At 41.6% G+C, this 20287-nt stretch overlaps 1 protein-coding gene across 1 annotated transcript in view; it reads left to right on the top strand.

Annotated features, from left to right (window-relative positions):
• LOC139401637 (pre-mRNA-splicing factor CWC22 homolog) overlaps positions 1–20287 on the top strand; it is a 57782-nt gene that overhangs the window by 20455 nt on the left and 17040 nt on the right. The window contains exons 12-15 of the mRNA XM_071145730.1: positions 2506–2568; positions 2885–2992; positions 3851–3935; positions 10283–10343. Coding sequence (XP_071001831.1) covers positions 2506–2568; positions 2885–2992; positions 3851–3935; positions 10283–10343 — 317 coding nt within the window. The remainder of the gene's footprint in view (positions 1–2505; positions 2569–2884; positions 2993–3850; positions 3936–10282; positions 10344–20287) is intronic.

Below are 20287 nucleotides of genomic sequence, written 5' to 3'. Positions count from 1 at the left end.
ACAACTTTGCTCGCGGCCCGCTATCAAAACCTGTGGGCTCTCCTTCACCCCAGCCAACGTGAGTAAAACATTTTAAAAGTGTTAACCCTCGCAAGGCTCCCTAGCCGTGTACTCAGAGCATGCGCCGACCAGCTGGCTGGTGTGTTTATGGACATAATCCCTATCCCAGTCTGCTGTTCCCACATGCTTCAAGAGGGCCACCATTGTTCCTGTTCCTAAGAAAGCTAAGGTAACTGAGCTAAACGACTACCGCCCTGTAGCACTCACTTCCGTCATCATGAAGTGCTTTGAGAGACTAGTCAAGGATCATATCACATATACATTACCTGACACCCTAGACCCACTTACCGCCCCAATTGGTCCACAGACGATGCACTCACACTGCCCTAACCCATCTGGACAAGAGGAATACCTATGTAAGAATGTTGTTCATCGATTACAGCTCAGCATTTAACATCATAGTACCCTCCAAACTCGACCCCGCCCTGTGCAACTGGGTTCTGGACTTTCTGACAGGCCACCCCCAGGTGATGAGGGTAGGAAACAACATCTCCACCTCGCTGATCCTCAACACTGGAGCCCCACAAGGGTGCGTTCTCAGCCCTCTCCTGTACTCCCTGTTCACCCATGTGTGGCCAACTCAATCATCAAGTTTTCAGATGACACTACAGTGGTAGGCTTGATTACCAACAACGACGAGGAGGTGAGGGCCCTCGGAGTGTGTTGTCAGGAAAATAACCTCACACTCAATGTCAACAAAACAAAGGAGATGATCGTGGACTTCAGGAAACAGCAGAGGGAGCACCCCCCTATCCACATCAACGAGAAGGTGGACATTTTTTAAGTTCCTCGGCGTACACATCACGGACAAACTGAAATGGTCCACCCACACAGACAGCGTGGTGAAGGCGCAACAGCGCCTCTTCAACCTCAGGAGGCTGAAGAAATTTGGCTTGTCACCAAAAACACTCACTAACTTTTACAGATGCACAATCGAGAGTATCCTGTCGGGCTGTATCACCGCCTGGTATGGCAGCTGCTCCGGCCACAACCGTAAGGCTCTCCAGAGGGTAGTGAGGTCTCCACAACGCATCACCGCGTGCAAACTACCTGCTCTCCAGGACACTTACATCACCCGATATCACAGTAAGGCCAAAAAGATCATCAAGGACAACAACCATCCGAGCCACTGCCTGTTCGCCCCGCTATCACCCAGAAGGCGAGGTCAGTACAGGTGCATCAAATCTGGGACCGAGAGACTGAAAAACAGCTTCTATCTCAAGGCCATCGGACTGTTAAACAGCATTACTACAGCCATCACTAACATTGAGTGGCTGATGCCAACACTGACTCAAATCAGTATGTTGGCAAATTGGATGTAATAAATGTCACTTTAAACAATGCCACTTTATATAATGTTTACATACCCTACATTACTCATCTCATATGTATATACTGTACTCTATACCCTCTACTGCATATTGCCTATGCCGTTCGGCCATCGCTCATCCATATATTTATATGTACATATTCTTATTCATTCCTTTACACTTGTATAAGGTAGTTGTTGTGAAATTGTGAGATTACTTGTTAGATATTCCTGCACGGTCAGAACTAGAAGCACAAGCATTTCGCTACACTCGCATTAACATCTGCTAACCATGTGTATGTGACCAATAAAATTTGATGTGGAATTTGACTGACTCGTGACTGCCGGTGTGGCACTAATATGGTCACCACAACAGTCCTATCCTCACCCTACTTAATTGCGCTGTTCTGAAATAACTGACAATGTGAAAGCCAGCCAATGGTTAGCTTCCACCATGTGGTTTTCAACAATCAAGACTATTTGAATCTGTGTAAATGAAGGGGAGGAGACAAGGTGAGAACATGTTTTTAAGAAAATACGATTGAGCCATATCTGTGATGGCTTAGTTTTCAGCATGTTCATTGCCAGGGGAGAGAATACCCCGTCCCATTATTCACTCAATTCACCTGCTGTCCTTTAGGCCCCTAAGGATTCTGAGCTAATTATACTGGTATAGCTGGGGGTTTCCTCTATCAGTCTCTCTCTAGATGTCCCAGTGTGGAATGATGTTCTCTGAGAGGAGAGAAATCACAGCGTTCGCCTCTGCCCTCTATCTCACTCCCTCGCTCTCTCGTAAAAGAGGGTTATATTTTCAGACTGACATTAAGATTCCGCTTCTATTTATTTATGTTTGTTCAATTCAACAGATGATGAACATATTTTCTGTAGCTTCAGCATATACACACTTGTCCTAATTGGAAAATCTATACAAGCGTTCCTTCAGGGTGCAAGAGAAGGGAAGAAAGCCATTATCACTTTAAGCCCTGATATGAAATGCATCCTAATACACAATGAGTGTGTTTTATGGGTAATTACTTCTGATTGTGGCTCATTTGCAGTGATTTTAATTGCTCTGGAATGTAGTAATTGCAAACGAATGGTTGCTATTAAAAACAATAATGTTCTGTATCTTGCAGATGTCTTTAAGATGGATACAGACTTCTTGGAGAACGAGGAGAAGTACAAAGCAATTAAAAAGGGTGAGTTGCTAGATGGATGGATCACAATGCCAATTATTGCCTTAAGACAAAGCAAAACATTTGACTTTGAACTGAATATGGTTTAATGTGTAATAGGTTATTGTTGTCTGGCAGCTACCTAGCTAATGTTGCAGCTACTACAGTGTATAAAGTCTGTATGATCAACTGAATTCCGCCATACTGTGCCATAATTTCAGATAGTTATTGTAAAAGATGGTGTCCTCCATGACATACCTAGTTAAATAAATACAAATGTTGGAGAAAGTAATGTGTTTTAGTGTAGAATATGTCATATGACAATCTCTTTTCTCCACAGAGATCCTGGATGAGGGCAGCAGCGACTCTGGAGAGGATGCCAATGGAAGTGATGATGATGAAGATGATGATAATGATGGAGAAAAGGAGGGGGAAGAGGGTGGAGATGGTATGCATACAACATCTTATTGATTTGAAAAATCACAAAGATTAACACAGAAGGACACTGACATTCAACAATTACAAAGAGTATGGTTCAAAACTCTAAACATGTGACAAGAGGAAGGATACTGTTATGTTAACAGTGCTCAGTTCAGTGACGCGTTCTGTACTGCGGTAACTTGGGGACAGTGGTGGTTATAGTGGTGGCCTTGGCTGTCCTTGATGGTCCCAGAGGTAATCTGCCCCAGAAATCTCATCATCCCCAGTGGCTCAGTACTGCAAAGGAAATGCACTGCATACCAAGACCATTAGGTAGGAAGGAGACCTCTGATTTTCTGTGTGCATCCCAAATGGCACCCTATTCCCTATATAATGCACTATAATGGGTTTTGGTCAAAAGTAGTCCCTTATATAGGGAATTGGGCCATTTAGGGATGCACACGGTCATTTCTAAGTGTCTCCATACTATCCCATGGCAAGCAAGAGATCGGTCACTGCTTTTACGTTTCATTGACTGCTCTCTCTCTCCTAGATGGTCTGTCAGAACACTTCGGCACTCTATTCATTAAACTGTGTATGAACTTGAATGACCCCAGTTTTATTATTATAATACATGCCACTTGGCCACTTTTATCCACAGCGACTTCAGTAAGTGCATTCATTTTTAGTATCTTGCGGGAATCAAACACACGACTTTGGCATTGGCAACGCCATGCTTGGGAAATGGAAATAACTCCCAAAAGAATGAGTGAGACAAACAGATTGACTTCTGTGTGGAGACCGATAGCATGACAACACCTGACAGAGTAACAATTAATACAACCCTCCTTCATCCTTATAACTATGTACTGTTTTACTTTTATAGAAGCAGAGAAAGTCACCATCTTTGACCAGACGGAAGTCAACCTAGTCGCATTTCGCCGTACCATCTATCTCGCCATCCAGTCAAGGTGGGTAGTTGGGGTGTGTGTGTTAGGGCTGCACGATATGTGCCAAAAATCTATTTGTTTACCGCGATTTATACATTTTTATTACAATTTAGATCAAAACACTTTGATCCCCGGGACAGCCCATACAGAAAATATGTATGAACGCATGACTGTAAGTCACTTTGAATAAAAGCGTCTGCTAAATGGCATATATGCCTTAAAGTATTCATACCCCTTGACTTATTCCACATTTTGTTGTTTCAGCCTGAATTCAAAATGGATTAAGTAAAAAATGGACTCACCTTTCTACAAATTGAAAACACATAGTGTTAGAAATGTTAGCACATTTACTGAAAATATAAATATCTAATTTACTTAAGTATTCACACCCCTTTGCTATGACACTCCAAGTTGAGCACAGGTGCATCCAATTTGTTTTGATCATCCTTGATGTCACTAGAACTTGGAGTCCACCAGTGGCCAATTCAACACACCTGTCCATATAAGGTCCGGCAGCTGACGGTGCATGTCATTGCAGAAACTATACCATGAAGTCCAAGGAACTGTCCGTAGATCTCCGAGATAAAATTGTGATGAGGCATACAGTACCAGTCAAAAGTTTGGACACCTACTCATTCCATGGTTTTTCTTTATTTTGACTGTTTTCTAAGTTGTAGAATAATAGTGAAGACATCAAAACTATGAAATAACACAGGGAATCATGTAGTAACCAAAAAAGTGTTAAACAAATGAAAATACATTTTAGATTCTTCAAAGTAGCCACCCTTTGCCTTGACGACAGCTTTGCACTCTCTCAACCAGCATCATGAGGTAGTCCCCTGGAATGCATTTCAATTAACAGGTATGCCTTGTTAAAAGTTCATTTGTGGAATTAATTTATTTAATGTGTTTGAGGCAATCACTTGTGTTGTGACAAGGTAGGGGGTGGTATACAGAAGATAGCCCTATTTGGTCAAAGACCAAATCCATATTATGGCAAGAACCGCTCAAATAAGCAAAGAGAAAGGACAGTCCATCATTACTTTAAGACATGAAGGTCAGTCAATCTGGAACATTTCAAGAACTTTGAAATTTTCTTCAAGTGCAGTCGCAAAAACATCAAGCGCTATGATGAAACAGGCTCTCGTGAGGACCGCCACAGGAACGGAAGACCCAGAGTTCTCTGCTGCAGAGGATAAGTTCATTAGTTACCAGCCTCAGAAATTGCAGCCCAAATAAATGCTTCAGTTTCAAGTAACAGACACATCTTAACATCAACTGTTCAGAGGAGACTGCGTGAATCAGGCCTTTATGGTCAAATTGCTGCAAAGAAACCACTACTAAAGGACATCAATAAGAAGACTTGCTTGGGCCAAGAAACACGAGCAATGGACATTAAACTGGTATGATCCAAATTTGTGATTTTTGGTTCCAACCGCCATGTCTTCGTGAGACGCTGAGTAGGTGAAAGAATGATCTCTGCATGTGTGATTCCTACAGTGATGCATAGAGGAGGTGTGGGGGGTAGTTTTCTGGTGACACTGTCAGTGATTTATTTTAGAATTTAAGGCACACTGAACCAGCATGGCTACCACAGCGTTCTGTAGCGACACGCCATCCCACCTGGCTTAGTCCCACTATCATTTGTTTTTCAGCAGGACAATGACCCAACACATCTCCAGGCTGTGTAAGGGCTATTTGACCAAGGAGTGTGCAAAGCTGTCATCAAGGCAAAGGGTGGCTACATTGAAGAATCTCAAATGTAAAATATATTTTGATTTGTTTAACACTTTTTTTGGTTACTACATGATTCCATATGTTTTTTTCATAGTTTTGATGTCTTCATTATTCTACAATGTAGAAAATAGTAACAAATAAAGAAACTCTTGAATGAGTAGGTGTCCAAACTTTTGACTGGTACTAAATATCGGGGAAAGGGTATACAACATTCTTGAGTGTTAAAAGTTGGGAAATAGAAGATGTATTGATTTTCCCAGCCTAGATCTAACAAACTGGGGAATCGGGCAGGGAGGTGACCAATCACTCCTGAGAAAAGGCACATGACAGCACGCCTGGAGTTTGCAAAAAGACACGTGATAGAGTCAGAGTGTAAGACAAAATATTCTGTGGTCTAATGAGACAAAAATTTAACTCTGGCCTGAATGCTAAGCATTATGTCTGGAGAAAACCAGGCACAGCTCATCACCCGTCTAACACCATCCCTACCATGAAGCATGGTGGTGTCAGCTTCATGGTGGTGTCAGCAAACAACCTTAGACTGGGGCGAAGGTTTACGTTCCAACAGGACAATGCATACAGCCAAAGCAAAGCTGTAATGGCTTCAGAACAAGAATGTGAAAGTACTTGAGTGGCCCAGCTAAAGCCCAGACTTGAATCCCATTGAAAATCTGTGGAATGACTTGAAGATTGCTGATCACTGCAGCTCCCCATTTTACTTAACAGAGCTTGAGAAAATCTGCAAGAATGGGAGATAATCCCCAAATCCAGATGTGCAAAGCTGATGCAGACTTACCCAAGACGACTCAAAGAAGTTATGGCTGGTGTTTGGCATGACAACGAATAAAAAAATACCAAATAGTAGAAATTGTCACAGGGTGGAAACCAAAGCTGTAGTCGTCGCCAATGGTGCTTCTACATAGTATTGACTCGGGTGTGAATACTTGTGAATTAGATTTCTGTATTTCATTTTCAATATATTTGGTATTTCTAAAAACATATTTTTAATTTGTCATTATGGGGTATTGTGTGTAGATGGATGAGAGAAAAAAAAAGATTGAATTCAGGCTGTAACACAAAATGTGGAATAAACTGAGGAGTTTGAATACTTATTGAAGGCAGTTTGTGTGTGTGTGATTTGAATCATTGGAATCATAGAAATAGAATGAGTAGGCTATTCAAATGTATATGGCTGGTGTTTGGCATGACAACGAATAAAAATACCTTATAGAAGGAGTTGTGACAGGGTAGAATCCAGTGTTGATCAGTGTTTCCCAGGAGACCCGAAATGCATTTTGAATAGAGATGTTATATTCAGACAAGATTTTAAAATACGCTTCACATGTTCTTCTCTGACTCAGAACATGTCGTTGCACAAACAACATGCGGCCTCAGTCACTGGCAGCAGCCTGTATTAGAGAAATTAACATAAACTAACACGTTTTTGGGGATTCACGTGGTGTGGAGCTTTAACCAACTAGCTGTTTGCAGAGATAAAGATACAAAAACAAATAGTCTAATACAGGAAACATGCGGATTGACACGAAGAAGCAAACAAGCATGCCGACTCAAGCTGAGTGAGCGAATCTAACAGCCAGCTGTGCCTGCTTGAGTGACAAGGGGCGGGACTTGGTTTGTGTCGGAAGCAAGCAGCTGCATGAAAGCGAGGGTGACTGGATAGAGACGTCAAAGACATTGCGATTTGCATATTGCACATGTCAAAGTTGCAATTTCTAATAAAATTAAATGAATTGTGCAGCCCGCTTACTGCAGCCCATCCTCTGTTTCTTATCCGTTATCAGGATCTGGTTAGCATGGTGTGTTTCCTATAACCTCAGTCTCGTGTGTGTGTGTGTGTGTGTGTGTGTGTGTTAAAAGGATTAGACGTGCTGTAATGTTTGCCAGTGGTCACTGAGCCCTCCCAAGTCAGGTGAAGTGGTGAAATGATCACATTTTGAAATTCAAATGAACCCTCAATTTGCCTCTCGCTCCAAATTTCAGCATCATTCTGCTAGCTTGGCTGACTTGCCGTTTTTACACTACTTACATTGCATACCCCATACAAATGATTCTGCACATAACTTACTGCCTGCTTTGGCCCAAAAAAAAAACGTTTTGGTGCATTTTAATTTTGATAAATGCAGATTTTCACTCTTTCACAGGTTTTATAGGGTGAATGCAGAGTGCATCTGCTAGTTAGCTATAATTTTTGCCATGATTCACTGATATAACTCAATCACCCTTATTGAAATCCATCTTATTTTTTGTGTGTCCGTGCTGCCTGAATGTGGTTTTTCTGTTAAGAAAAGTAAACTAGATCTGCCAAACCACAGAACAGAATGGGAAAGGGTCCAGATCCAGGGATGTTTTCAGGAGAAATGGGGCAGTAGACTTTTCCTCTGGGACAAACCTAGATGGCTGAAAATCACTGCATGTCCACGGCAGATAGACAAGTCTCGAATGCAGTGTATTTAAAGCTGTATTTGCTGAATGTTTTTCTCTTAATTGAAAGAAAATGTTTTGTTTTGCACGCATTCATAATTAATTGGCATAAAACGTTTTATAGGGTTAAGTTCTCAATGGCACAGACTTCTGCAGAGCAGAATTTAATAGCATTGTGTTAAGGGATGTTGGGGTAGATTTGAAGAGGAACAGACTTGTCATTGTCCAGAGAGACGGGGGTGTTTTAAACCATGTTTTAGTGACCAGCTAAAACATTGCTGTTAGGGAGACTGCTGCAGCAAGTGATGAAGTAGGCTATTCATTCATACGCAGCAGCCGTGCTGAAGTCTAAGATCAGAACGCACCATGCTCTAGTTTCATCTTTTTGGGAAGTTTTCTCTCTTAAAGCACACTATAACAATACATTTGTCCAGGTAGTCCAATCACAGTTTCTTCCATTTTCTGCCTAATGAGTAAAACCTGGCCATAGAGGTCCAAGAGAATGGCAACCATTGTTGGTTATTTTTCTTAGTTTCTGCTTCTCTAAATCTGAGCTGGTCTTTTTCCAGCTGATGTAGGGTGTAGGAAGGAGAGAACCGAGCAGACTTGCTCTCAAGATGTTGCAGGTGGAAGGATGACACACTGCAGAGCAATCCACTTACTATCAGACACACCGCAATGTTTGGAAGAGCAGAGTGCATAGCCATCAAATGTCTCAGACATACTAACTCAGGGCCAGTCAGTGATATGTTGATGATGCTGAAAGCTCCTCTTCTCTTAAGCCCTTTCAGATAAGAGGTTATACGTGTTTGCAGTCTATTTTACCTTGTTTCTGAATTAAACGTCTTCAGGCCACTAATAGACAGGCTGAGTATTTGTATGTGCAGTGTAGGCCTCCCACATATTTGTATTACATGTGTTTGCATACTGCAATGCACCTTTGTATAAGCATGGGGACATAGACGTTTGGCATATTTGTGGCCTTCCAGTAAAGGTAAGTAGTTTGTCATAGCCTAGTTTGTCACATTTTCAATAATTCTTCCATAATTTCTGTGATATACTCAAATCAGTTTCCGTTGACCGGCCGGCTTGTCTGTCTCCGTGTGATAAATAGCCACACTGTACTCAATCTGAAAGAGGTAGTGCTGTGGTCCTTGTTCTCTCTTAGCCTTTTCACATTGTGCCGACCTGAATCGAACTGGGCTGGTGTAGCTATTTTTGGCTCACATTGGCCCAGTTCAACTCCACTTGGCCTATCTGGGTTTGGCTCTGTAGTGTGAGAAGGGTTTCTGTTCTAGCTGGTAGAAAGGCAGTAGCATCAACACGGAGACAGGACTGAACTTTAGGAACCCTGATATGTGATTACATAGGAAATTCGATGAGGCCTTGCTCTCTACTGTTTACCTCTACGGATGCATGAATATAGCCGGTTTGATGCATAACCTGTGGAGTTCCACGCAGATCAGTGTCTCTTTCAAAATGAGATTATACAAATTGTCCTTTATGAATGTGATATAATAACATGTATGACATGTCACATGTATTGAAGAAGGCTCTGTAACCGTCACTGGGATTATCCAACCTCTGTGTTTTAACACCGTCCCATCAGAATTCTCCTGTCTAGTCGTGGTAAATGAAATGGTCAGGACAGCTTTCTAGAGTGTTGTGTGGTTTTGGAACACGTGGATCGACACGTTGGCTCAGCAGTGTGTCTGTCTGGGTTTGTCAGTGGTTAGAGAAGAGATGCAGAATGCTGGTGGAAATGTATGAATGAAATGAGAGGTCCGTGGTGTTTACCACAGTTTTACACCATGTCTGCAGAATGCAGTCTTGCCTGCTTCCTAAATGCAGTTGGGTTGGATGGAATTTTCCAAAGTGATCAAACAACAAAATAAGACATCTTCCCCATGTTTGTTTATGGATATATAAAGTCTAAATGCGTACTGAATGTACTTCTAAAATAAACATGAGGGCAGATAAAGTTTATCTTTTCTGTGTGATAAGTTTTCAAAATTCCATCCAAGCAAAGACATAACCCTGCCTAGTGCCTGGACACTCTGTCCTAGTCCATATGGCATGATAAAGCTGTTTGGAATATGATAATGCAAACTTATGCACTTATTGGCTAATTATTATTGTCTTATTAAGTCATGATGAATAGTGAATACATGTTTCTCTTCTTTCAACAGTTTGGATTTTGAGGAGTGTGCCCACAAATTGATCAAGATGGACTTTCCTGACAGCCAAACGGTAGGTTACAATACTTCTCCTCCCAATACCCTTCCACCAGTATACTTTCCCCCTAGCTGCCAGACTGACATATCATGGCCATCTAATCTAAAGAGCTTCCAGAGCTGTTTATCAAAACTTTTAGCTTCGTCTAAATAGTTTCTGGTCTGCTGGGTTGTTGGATTCTTCAGTCACCCGGGAAGCATTTGTCATCTTAATTTTCTTGTTTTGCGTCTTCGCCAGGCCAAAGAAAGCCCTCGTTTAGGAACTGGGTGTTCCCCACTATGATTTAGCCGATCAAGTAGTTTTTTCCCCCGAAGTGTCCCATTTTTAACTGTGCCAGTTGTGGACATTGTAATAACAAGCTTCAATATCTTGTAGTCTTTACAGTAGAACCCCAGTAGAGCAGAGAGGTTTAGAGACATCCTACACACTGTTAATGCACCTACACGTTTTATGTAATGCAACGCTGTGATTTACTGCCTGTGATTTATGTTACCTTAAAATAGCTTTGCGATAGGTCATGTTTTCTCGTGGCCAGCCTACAGTACACATGTTTGTGGGTGGAAATAATAATATTATGTGTTCGCTCTCATGTACCTGTACTCTGCAATATGTTTAGTCTCTTATGCAATTGTAAGTTGGCTACTTCCATAAGAAATAAGTGTTGAAAATAAAGCTATGATGTGTAAGTAAATAGTGAAAGAAAATATACCCAGGCGTCTTTGATACATCTGTCTTTTCCCTGCTTTATAAAGGAATCACTGAGGTGTATATCATGGGTACACTGTGCTGTATAGCCACAGGGCCAGCAGTTGTATAACATATCAAATGGCTGCTTTTGTGAACTTACTACTAGGTCACTTTTAACATCCAAATAATTCCTCAGTTTGTGCCCATCTAGGTATTTAGTGTAGGAATAGAGTTGTGCATGATGAAGTTTACAGCTGTATTCAAATAGTACTATAGCTATACTGTTATTTTTTTGGCTCGTGAATAAATGAAATACTAAACTACTTGGTTCATGTATTTGTAACGTGGTATTTTAATGAGCATGTTCTCTGAACCTATGGCTGTGTTTTGATCACCGATTCTATATCAACATTATCTTTGAAAGCCAGGGTTCTGAAAAAGGGACGTTTCTTTTTTTGCTGAGTTTACATTTTTCTTGCTCAGTCTTTTTAGGTGTCTCTTTCTCCCCTTCTCTCTTTCACTCTTGCCTACTATCCTTTCCCCTATCTTTGTTACCATAGCAGTCACAGATAATTAGAGATGGAAGAAGATGGAGAAAGGTCTTTGTATTAAATGCGTAGACGAAGGTCTTTACGTGAGGTGTGACTCTAGTGACTGAGTGCTGATGGGCTGTTCACACGGTGCTGTCATTTAGGGACAAGACACTTAAACCCGATTTTAAACAGGTTGACCTACATATTCGGCAGATCCTGTCTGGCTGAAATGCAAGGTCATTAGACTGGAGGGGAACACAAGAATTGTGATTGCTCTATATCCTCTCTTCATGATTTAATTACATTTACATTTTAGTAGGGCTGACCCCATTTCGGCGATAGGCTGTTGGTCACCCAATATTTATTTTGTCATGGTGCACAAGACACCTGTCTCAGTGGACTAATACATTGTGTATGGCACTTTCCATCACCCTAAGACAGGGCTCTATAACCTTGTTCATGGAGAGCTACTGTCCTGTAGGTTTTTGCTCCAACCCCAATCTGGCACACCTGATTCTAATTAGCTGGTTGATAAAATGAATCATGTTAGTTACAACTGGGGTTGGAGTGAATCTACATGAGAGTAGCTCTCTAAGAACCGAGTTGGAGAGCCCTACCCTAAGACATGTGATACTGAAATTGTATATCGTTATATTATGTAAAAAATAATAAAGCAACACTAATAAATCTAATACTATTTTATAACACATGCTTTCTCCTGCGTTGGATACGGTCTGCGTTCCTGCGTTGGATACGGTCCTGCGTTGGATACTGTTTCAGAACCGCGGCAACTTTCCCTATGTTGATATGTGCATAATAGCAAAGTTAACCATCATATTGGGATTGAGATCAATGTGGCAGAGGCAGCAGAGATGAGGAAACAGCCCTTGCCTTAGCCTAATTGTCTAAGAAAGTTGAGGAGAGAGGAAACCCCAACTTAATTAGGTCTATAATTAATAGCGTAACTGTTAAATGTGCCTGGCTTTATAAATTATATATATATATATATATCTACAAAAATAAGACATATTGCTTTGTTCCCTTTTTGAGTGTGTGTGTTTTAATAGCTTACTGATTCCATGATCACCAAGCCTCATGCAACGGCAAAATGTTGGATAAAGCAATTTCACAGATTCGTCTGTTTTTTTTATCTTTGCTATGCTATAATAAAGGCTTTACAATTGTTTTCGTTAGAACAGACTGGTATTACTTTTAATTTATTTAGTGCTTACACTGTTCCAAACAGGCAGAATAATATAATAATCTAACAGCACCTGTTTGTCACACATAATATGCATGCAGCTCCTGCTCCTATATCCTCCCCTTTCTTGATTTCCTTATTGTTATTATGATAATCATTATAATAATAAGTAATGTCGTTATGAGTAGGCTTTGTATAGTATATTTGTATAGCCACCTCCTAGCTGTAGGCCTGTTTAGTCTAAATACTGTAACTTACTTAGGCCTTTATTTCAATATATAAACTACTGTATCAATCATTAATTTGTTTATGCCATCACAGCAATACGAGACATTCATGCAATTCACAAATGCGAGCAACTGTTTCTTTTCTGCTGCAATAAAGGCTTTATATATTTTTTTCGTCAGAACTTCCCCTTTCCCTCCTGAACAACCAATAAACATGATTATATTCAAACACATAGGGTGTGTGTCCAATATATGGAAAAATAAGGTTAAAAAAACAGGAGGACTCTCGGTCGACCAAGATGATTATTTATTTGAGTTGGACAGCCCAACATTTTATGCAGAGCGACTTGCAGGACCAAGGGCACATAGGCAGATTTTTTTTGTTACCTAGTCTGCTTGGGGATTCTAACCAGCGTCTTTTTGGTTACTGGCCACACGCTCTTAACCGCTAGTCTACCTGCCACCCACGTTGAAGGCCAGTTTCCTGGATTCCGATTAAGCCTACTCCAGGGCTCCTTAGAAAGAACTTGAAATGGTGATTTTTCCACTGACCATGCTGTTTAGTCCAGGACTAGGTTTAGGCTAATCTGGATCAGATAAACTGACCCTCAATGACTTTCAGTCCTCTGTGTCAATGTATAGTATAATGTCATACCTGGGATGAGCCTTTAAGCATCGTACCATCACCAGGCCAATATTGCTAGATAAGCTGTGCGACTGTCATATAGGCCTATTAGTCATTCATTTCTATGTGGTGTGAACTGTGACGCAAACTTAATAAAGGTGATGAGCTGTGTGTGGATGATTATCAGTTCGATCACCTCTTTCTGTCTACTAGTCTGGCACCATGTAGCTGACTTGACAGCAGGCCTAATTATTGCCCTTTATTATTATCAGCAGTGAGAGAGCGAACATGTCATTTTTTTAAGGGGAGTGAATGAATAATTAATTAATTAATCAGTGTCAGTCGTTTCTACAGCTAGGTCTCTCGTTGTTCACAGCACCCCTGCCTGCCTCTCCATGCTTCACCGTGAAGGTTTGTTCTGCTAGAAAAAAACAAAGATTGAGATTGTTAAAGCGGGGCTGACAATCAGAATCTGTGCTCTTAAATATTTGAAATGTTTATATGGAGATTTACACATTTTACATGCATTTTGCTTGCTCATACTGGAATGACATGCTTCCATAAAAGTACGCTTGCTGTGAAATATATAGCAAAGATGTACATTTTGGCTAGGATTTTTTTTTTCACCTTGTGAACACAAAAAAGAAAGCACACCAATGTTATCAGTTTAGTCTTTCGGCTGATGAGTCTCCGATTGTCTAGGGTTGGTTTAGAAATTTTATGCTGTTGTATTTAAGAGTTTGTAGGATTTGTTTAATCTTCAGCCTCCTATGATGCTGCAGCATGGAGTGAGACCCTTTTGGCCTTTATCTACAGTGCCTTCGGAAAGTATTCCAGCCCCCTTGACCTTTCCCACATTTTTAGGTCACAGCCTTATTCTAAAATATATTCAATTGTATTTTTTCCTCATCAATCTACACACAATACCCCATAATGACAAAGGAAAAAAATATATTTGCTTATTTTGCTAATTTATTACAATAAAAACATTGAAAATATGACATTTTACATAAGTATTCAGACCCTTTACTCAGTACTTTGAAGCTCCTTTGGCAGAGACTACAGGCTCTTAGGTATGACGCTACAAGCTTGGCACACCTGTATTTTGGGAGTTTCTCCCATTCTTCTCTGCAGATCCTCTCAAGCTCTGTCAGGTTGGATGGGGAGCGTCGCTGCACAGCTATTTTATGGTCTCCCCAGAGATGTTTGATCAGGTTCAAGTCTGGGCTCTGGCCACTCGAGGATATTGAGACTTGTCCCAAAGCCACTCCTGCGTTGTCTTGGCTGTGTGGTTAGGGTAATTGACATGTTGGAAGGTGAACCTTGACCCCAGTCCGGTTTTCATCAAGGATCTCTCTGTACTTCGCTCCATCTCATCTTTCCCTCGTTACTGACTAGTCTCCCAGTCCCCCTGCCGCTGAAAAACATCCCCACAGTGTGACGCTATCAACACCATGCTTCACCGTAGGGATGGTGCCAGGTTTCCTCCAGACGTGACGCTTGGCATTCAGGCCAAAGAGTTCAATCTTGGTTTCATCAGACCAGAGAATCTTGTTTCTCATGTTCTGAGAGTCTTTAGGTGCCATTTGGCAAACTCCAAGCCAACTGTCATGTGCATTTCACTGAGGAGCGGCTTCCGTCTGTCCACTGTACTGTAAAGGCCTGAGTGGTGGAGTGCTGCACAGATGTTTGTTTTTCTGGAAGGTTCTCCAATCTCCACAGAGGAGCTCATTCAGATTGACCATCGGGTTCTTGGTCACCTCCCTGACCAAGGCCCTTCTCTCCCAATTGCTCAGTTTGGCAGGGCAGCCAGCTCTAGGAAGAGTTTTAGTGCTTCCAAACTGCCTCCATTTTAGAATAACGGAGGCCGCTGTTTTTCTTGGGGACCTTGAGTGCTGCAAAAATTTGTTGGTACCCTTACCCAGATCTGTTCCTTGACACAAGCCTGTCTCTGAGCTTTACGGATAATTCCTTCGACCTCATGGCTTGTTTTTTTGTCGGACATGCACTATCAACTGTGGGACCTTTACCACAGGTGGACTCTAATAAAGTTGTAGAAACATCTGAAGGATGATCAATGGACACAGGATGCACCTGAGCTCAATTTCGTCTCTCATAGCAAAGAGGCTGAATACTTTCTTTGCAGCCCAGAGAAATACCATAGTAAGCTGCAGGGATGGTCAGAGCTGCATTGGTTTTTGGTAAGAAATTGCTCAGTAAATGAACCCAAAGCATGACTGCTGTCTTTCCATGTCCACAAACTGCTTTCATGGTAATGAACCAAATGTTATTTAAAGTGAACTCTTTAATGCTGCTGGGAAGCATGCACACACAGAACCATATAGAAATAGTTATCTATGTCTGCATATATAATCCTCACACTTTCTATAGAGCCGACCTTAGTAAGTAATACCCACCCAGCTACAAGGACTCGGAGTGTCAGTGATGGAAGTTTCTGCCCTCACAACCAGGTGGACAAGGACACACACACATTCTATAATTCACATATTCTAGGCTATGGGTACACATTCATTTAGAGAATTCCTTGGACCGACAGCCAAGTGGATAGGATAATAACGGAGACCTTGAGCTTATGGACTGCTCTATCTTAGCTGTGATTGTATAGACCCATTAGAAAAGCTAATGACCGAAGCAGTGATTGTCAACCAATTCACAGCCACAGCAGAGTATAGCCCGTTTCTCTTCTCACGGCTCACTGGACTGTGGACACACAGAAACGCTGCCTGTCTGCCTCTGTTTTTAAAGGAGAACAGATACAGTTTGAAGTCGGAAGTTTACTTACACTTAGTTTGGAGTCATTAAAACATTTTTCAACCACTCCACAAATTTCTTGTCAATAAACTATAGTTTTGGCAAGTTGGTTAGGACATCTACTTTGTGCAATACACAAGTAATTTTTCCAACTTATAATTCAGTGTATCACAATTCCAGGGGGTCAGAAGTTTACATACACTAAGTTGACTGTGCCTTTTAAACAGCTTGGAAAATTCCAGAAAATTATGTCATGGCTTTAGAAGCTTCTGATAGACTAATTGACATCATTTGAGTCAATTGGAGGTGTACCTGTGAATGTATTTCAAGGCATACCTTCAATCTCAGTGCCTCTTTGCTTGACATCATGGGAAAATCAAAAGAAATCAGCCAAGACCTCAGAAAAAAACATTGTAGACCGCCACAATTCTAGTTCATCCTTGGGAGCAATTTCCAAACGCCTGAAGGTACCACGTTCATCTGTACAAGCAATAGTACTTAAGCATAAATACCATGGGACCACACAGCCGTCATACTGCTCAGGACGGAGACATGTTCTGTCTCCTAGAGATGAACGTACTTTGGTGCGAAAAGTGCAAATCAATCCCAGAACAACAGCAAAGGACCTTGTGAAGATGCTGGAAGAAACAGGTACAAAAGTATCTATATACACAGTTAGACGAGTCCTATATTTACATAATCTGAAAGGCCGTTCAACAAGGATAAAGCCACTGCTCCAAAACCGCCATAAAAAGCGAGACTACGGTTTGCAACTGCACATTGGGACAAAGATTGTACTTTTTGGGGAAATGTCTTCTGGTCTGATGAAACAAAAATAGAACTGTTTGGCCATAATGACCATCGTTATGTTTGGAGGAGAAAGGGGATGTTTGCAAGCCGAAGAATACCATCCCAACTGTGAAGCACGGGGGTCGCAGCATCATGTTGTGGGGGTATGATGCTGCTCATGTTGTGGGGACATCAAATCAAACTTTATTTGTCACATGCGCCGAATACAAGTGTAGACCTTACCGTGAAATGCTTACTTACAAGCCCTTTACCAACAGTGCAGTTGAAGAAGAGTTTTAATAAAATATTTACCAAATGAACTAAAGCAAAAAGTAACACTAACGCTGAGCTGTATAGCCCAATCTGCGTCCTCTTTCCCCTCTCTTTTCTTCACGCAAATGACGGGCATTTTGGGCCTGTTCCCGGGAAAGCACTATATACTCGTCGGACTCGTTAACCTCTTGAAGCTAGGGGGCACTATTTTTATGTTTGGAAAAATAACGTTCCCAAAGTAAACAGCCTATTTCTCAGGACCGGATGCTAGAATATGCATATAATTGACAGATTAGGATAGAAAACACTAAAGTTTCCAAAACTGTCAAAATATTGTCTGAGTATAACAGCACTGATATTGCAGGTGAAACCCTGAGAAAAATCAAACCCAGGAAGTGGCTTCTATTTTGAAAACTCCATGTTCCATAGCCTCCCATTGCGCCATTTAAAGGGATATCGACCAGATTCCTTTTCCTATCGCTTCCTCAAGGTGTCAACAGTCTTCAGACATAGTTTCAGGCTTTTTATTTTGAAAAATGAGCCAGAAAGATAACATTGCTTCAGGTGGTCACATGAGTTTTGCTCGCTTAACAGAATTTGGACAGCTATTGTTTTTCCCTCTCCTACTGATAAATACATTTGCGGTTATATATTATCGAAAAATTGACATGTTTCTGGACATTACGGATATTTTGGAATTTGTCTGTGTTGTCGTGACCGCTCTTTCCTGTGGATTCTTGAACATAACGCGGCAAACAAACGGAGGTATTTTGATAATATAAAAATAATCTTTATGGGACAAAAGGAACATTTGTTGTGTAACTGGGAGTCTCGTGAGTGAAAACATCCAAAGATCATCAAAGGTAAACAGTTAATTTGATTGCTTTTCTGATTTTCGTGACCAAGCTACCTGATGCTAGGTGTACTTAATGTTTTGTCATGCAATCGATAAACTTACACAAACGCTTGAATTGCTTTTGCTGTAAAGCATAATTTCAAAATCTGAGACGACAGATTAGTAATTAGTTAACCTGCATTTCCCCCTATCAGGGATTTTTTTGCAACAAAAAAAAAGTCGCCTTTTTGGGCCCTCAGCAGTTTGCATGGGCCTTACACAAATTTGTTTCCACAAAGTTGGAAGCACAGTCATCTAGAATGTCATTGTATGCTGTAGCGTTAAGGTTTCCCTTCATTGGAACTAAGGGGCCTAGCCCGAACCATGAAAAACAGCCCCAGACCATTTTTCCACCTACACCAAATTTTACAGTTGGCACTATTCATTCGGGCAGGTAGCGTTCTCCTGGCATCCGCCAAACCCATATTAGTCCATCGGACTGCCAGATGGTGAAGCGGGATTTGTCACTCCAGAGAACGCGTTTCCACTGGCGGTGAGCTTTACACCACTCCAGCCAACATTTGCGATTGTGCGTGGTGATTTTAGGCTTGTGTACAGCTGCTCAGCCATGGAAACCCATTCCCCGAAGCCCCCCCGCCTAACAGTTATTGTGCTGACGTTGCTTCAAGAGGCAGTTTGGAACTATGTAGTGAGTGTTCCAACCGAGGACAGACCATTTTTGCGTGCTACCCATTTCAGCACTCGGCCGTCCCGTTCTGTGTGCTTGTGTGGCCTACCACTACCCTACCGCAACTGTTGTTGCTCCTTCCACTTCACAATAACAGTGCTTACAGTTGACCAGGGCACCTTTAGCAGGACAGCAATCTCTAGAATCACCTCTGTGTCCATGTGCCCAATATTAAAGCCATTTTTTTTCCCCAACATGATTCTGGGCTGCTGTGCCCAAAAGAGGACCTATGAGAAGTAGCGGGGGGAGGGGGGGGGGTGTCAAACTCCATATTTTAATGCCCATGATTTTGGAATTAAATGTTCAACGAACAGGTGTCCACATACTTTTCATCATGTAGTGTATCATATTAAAACTGCAAACATTTCTCTCCACCCTATGGAAAAATGTGTAGAATTGTAGGAAAATAACTAATATCCTGCAACAAAAGTTTTCTTAGGAACCCCAAAAGGTTGGACCTGGGTATGGATGTGGGTATGCAGACCCACAAACCACTGCATCCCCTCATGATGCGTTACGATTTAATGTGGCCCTCACCCCATCAAAGTTGCCCAGCCCTAAACAAGGGAATAGGGTGCCATTTGGGAGGTACCCTCAATGACCTCCGGGTGGAAAGCAGCTGAGATGAGATAGGGGACAGACAGCAGTCTCATTGCATTCCCATCATGTTGCCAGGCATGGACGGAGTGTGAATCAGGCACACTGTGTGAACATCACACTTTCAATCTCTGTATCACACAACAACATAAGTCTCCTGATGCTGCTGCCAGGGCTTCCTCTGTGGCAGAGAGAGAGAGAGACCGTCGCCAGACAGAATGGCTTCTCAGTAACAAACTATACATACAGCGCCTAGCCTCATACCCATCATTATTATAATAACTGTGCTGAGAGAGAGATTGGGGTGTTGTGTTATCTGAATGTGTTCATATTTTAGTCAAACAAATAGAAGAATCTCCATATCATAGTTCTCCTATTATTAGCCCGAGATATTTACTTTCTCCTATCTCTCCTCACTACCAGTGTAATTTTGTCATGGCCTGTCCAGGACATTAGTGTGAAGATTGATCATACCGCAGCCCATGGTCGCCCAAGGCTGGCTTCCTCATCGAAAATATAATCTTATGAAATCAATAACCTGCTTGGCTGGGATAATTGTTGGAGAATGAGAGAGGAAAGACAATGGCTCTGTCCAAAATTGCAACCTATTCCTACAGCGCACTACATTTGACCAGGCCCAAATGGCATTATGTAGAGAATAGGGTCCTATTT

The sequence above is a fragment of the Oncorhynchus clarkii genome, chromosome 3 (assembly GCF_045791955.1).
Source record: "Oncorhynchus clarkii lewisi isolate Uvic-CL-2024 chromosome 3, UVic_Ocla_1.0, whole genome shotgun sequence".
NCBI lineage: Eukaryota > Metazoa > Chordata > Actinopteri > Salmoniformes > Salmonidae > Oncorhynchus > Oncorhynchus clarkii.
Note: the sequence above shows the minus strand (reverse complement) of the source record. Positions and strands in the feature narration are given on the sequence as shown.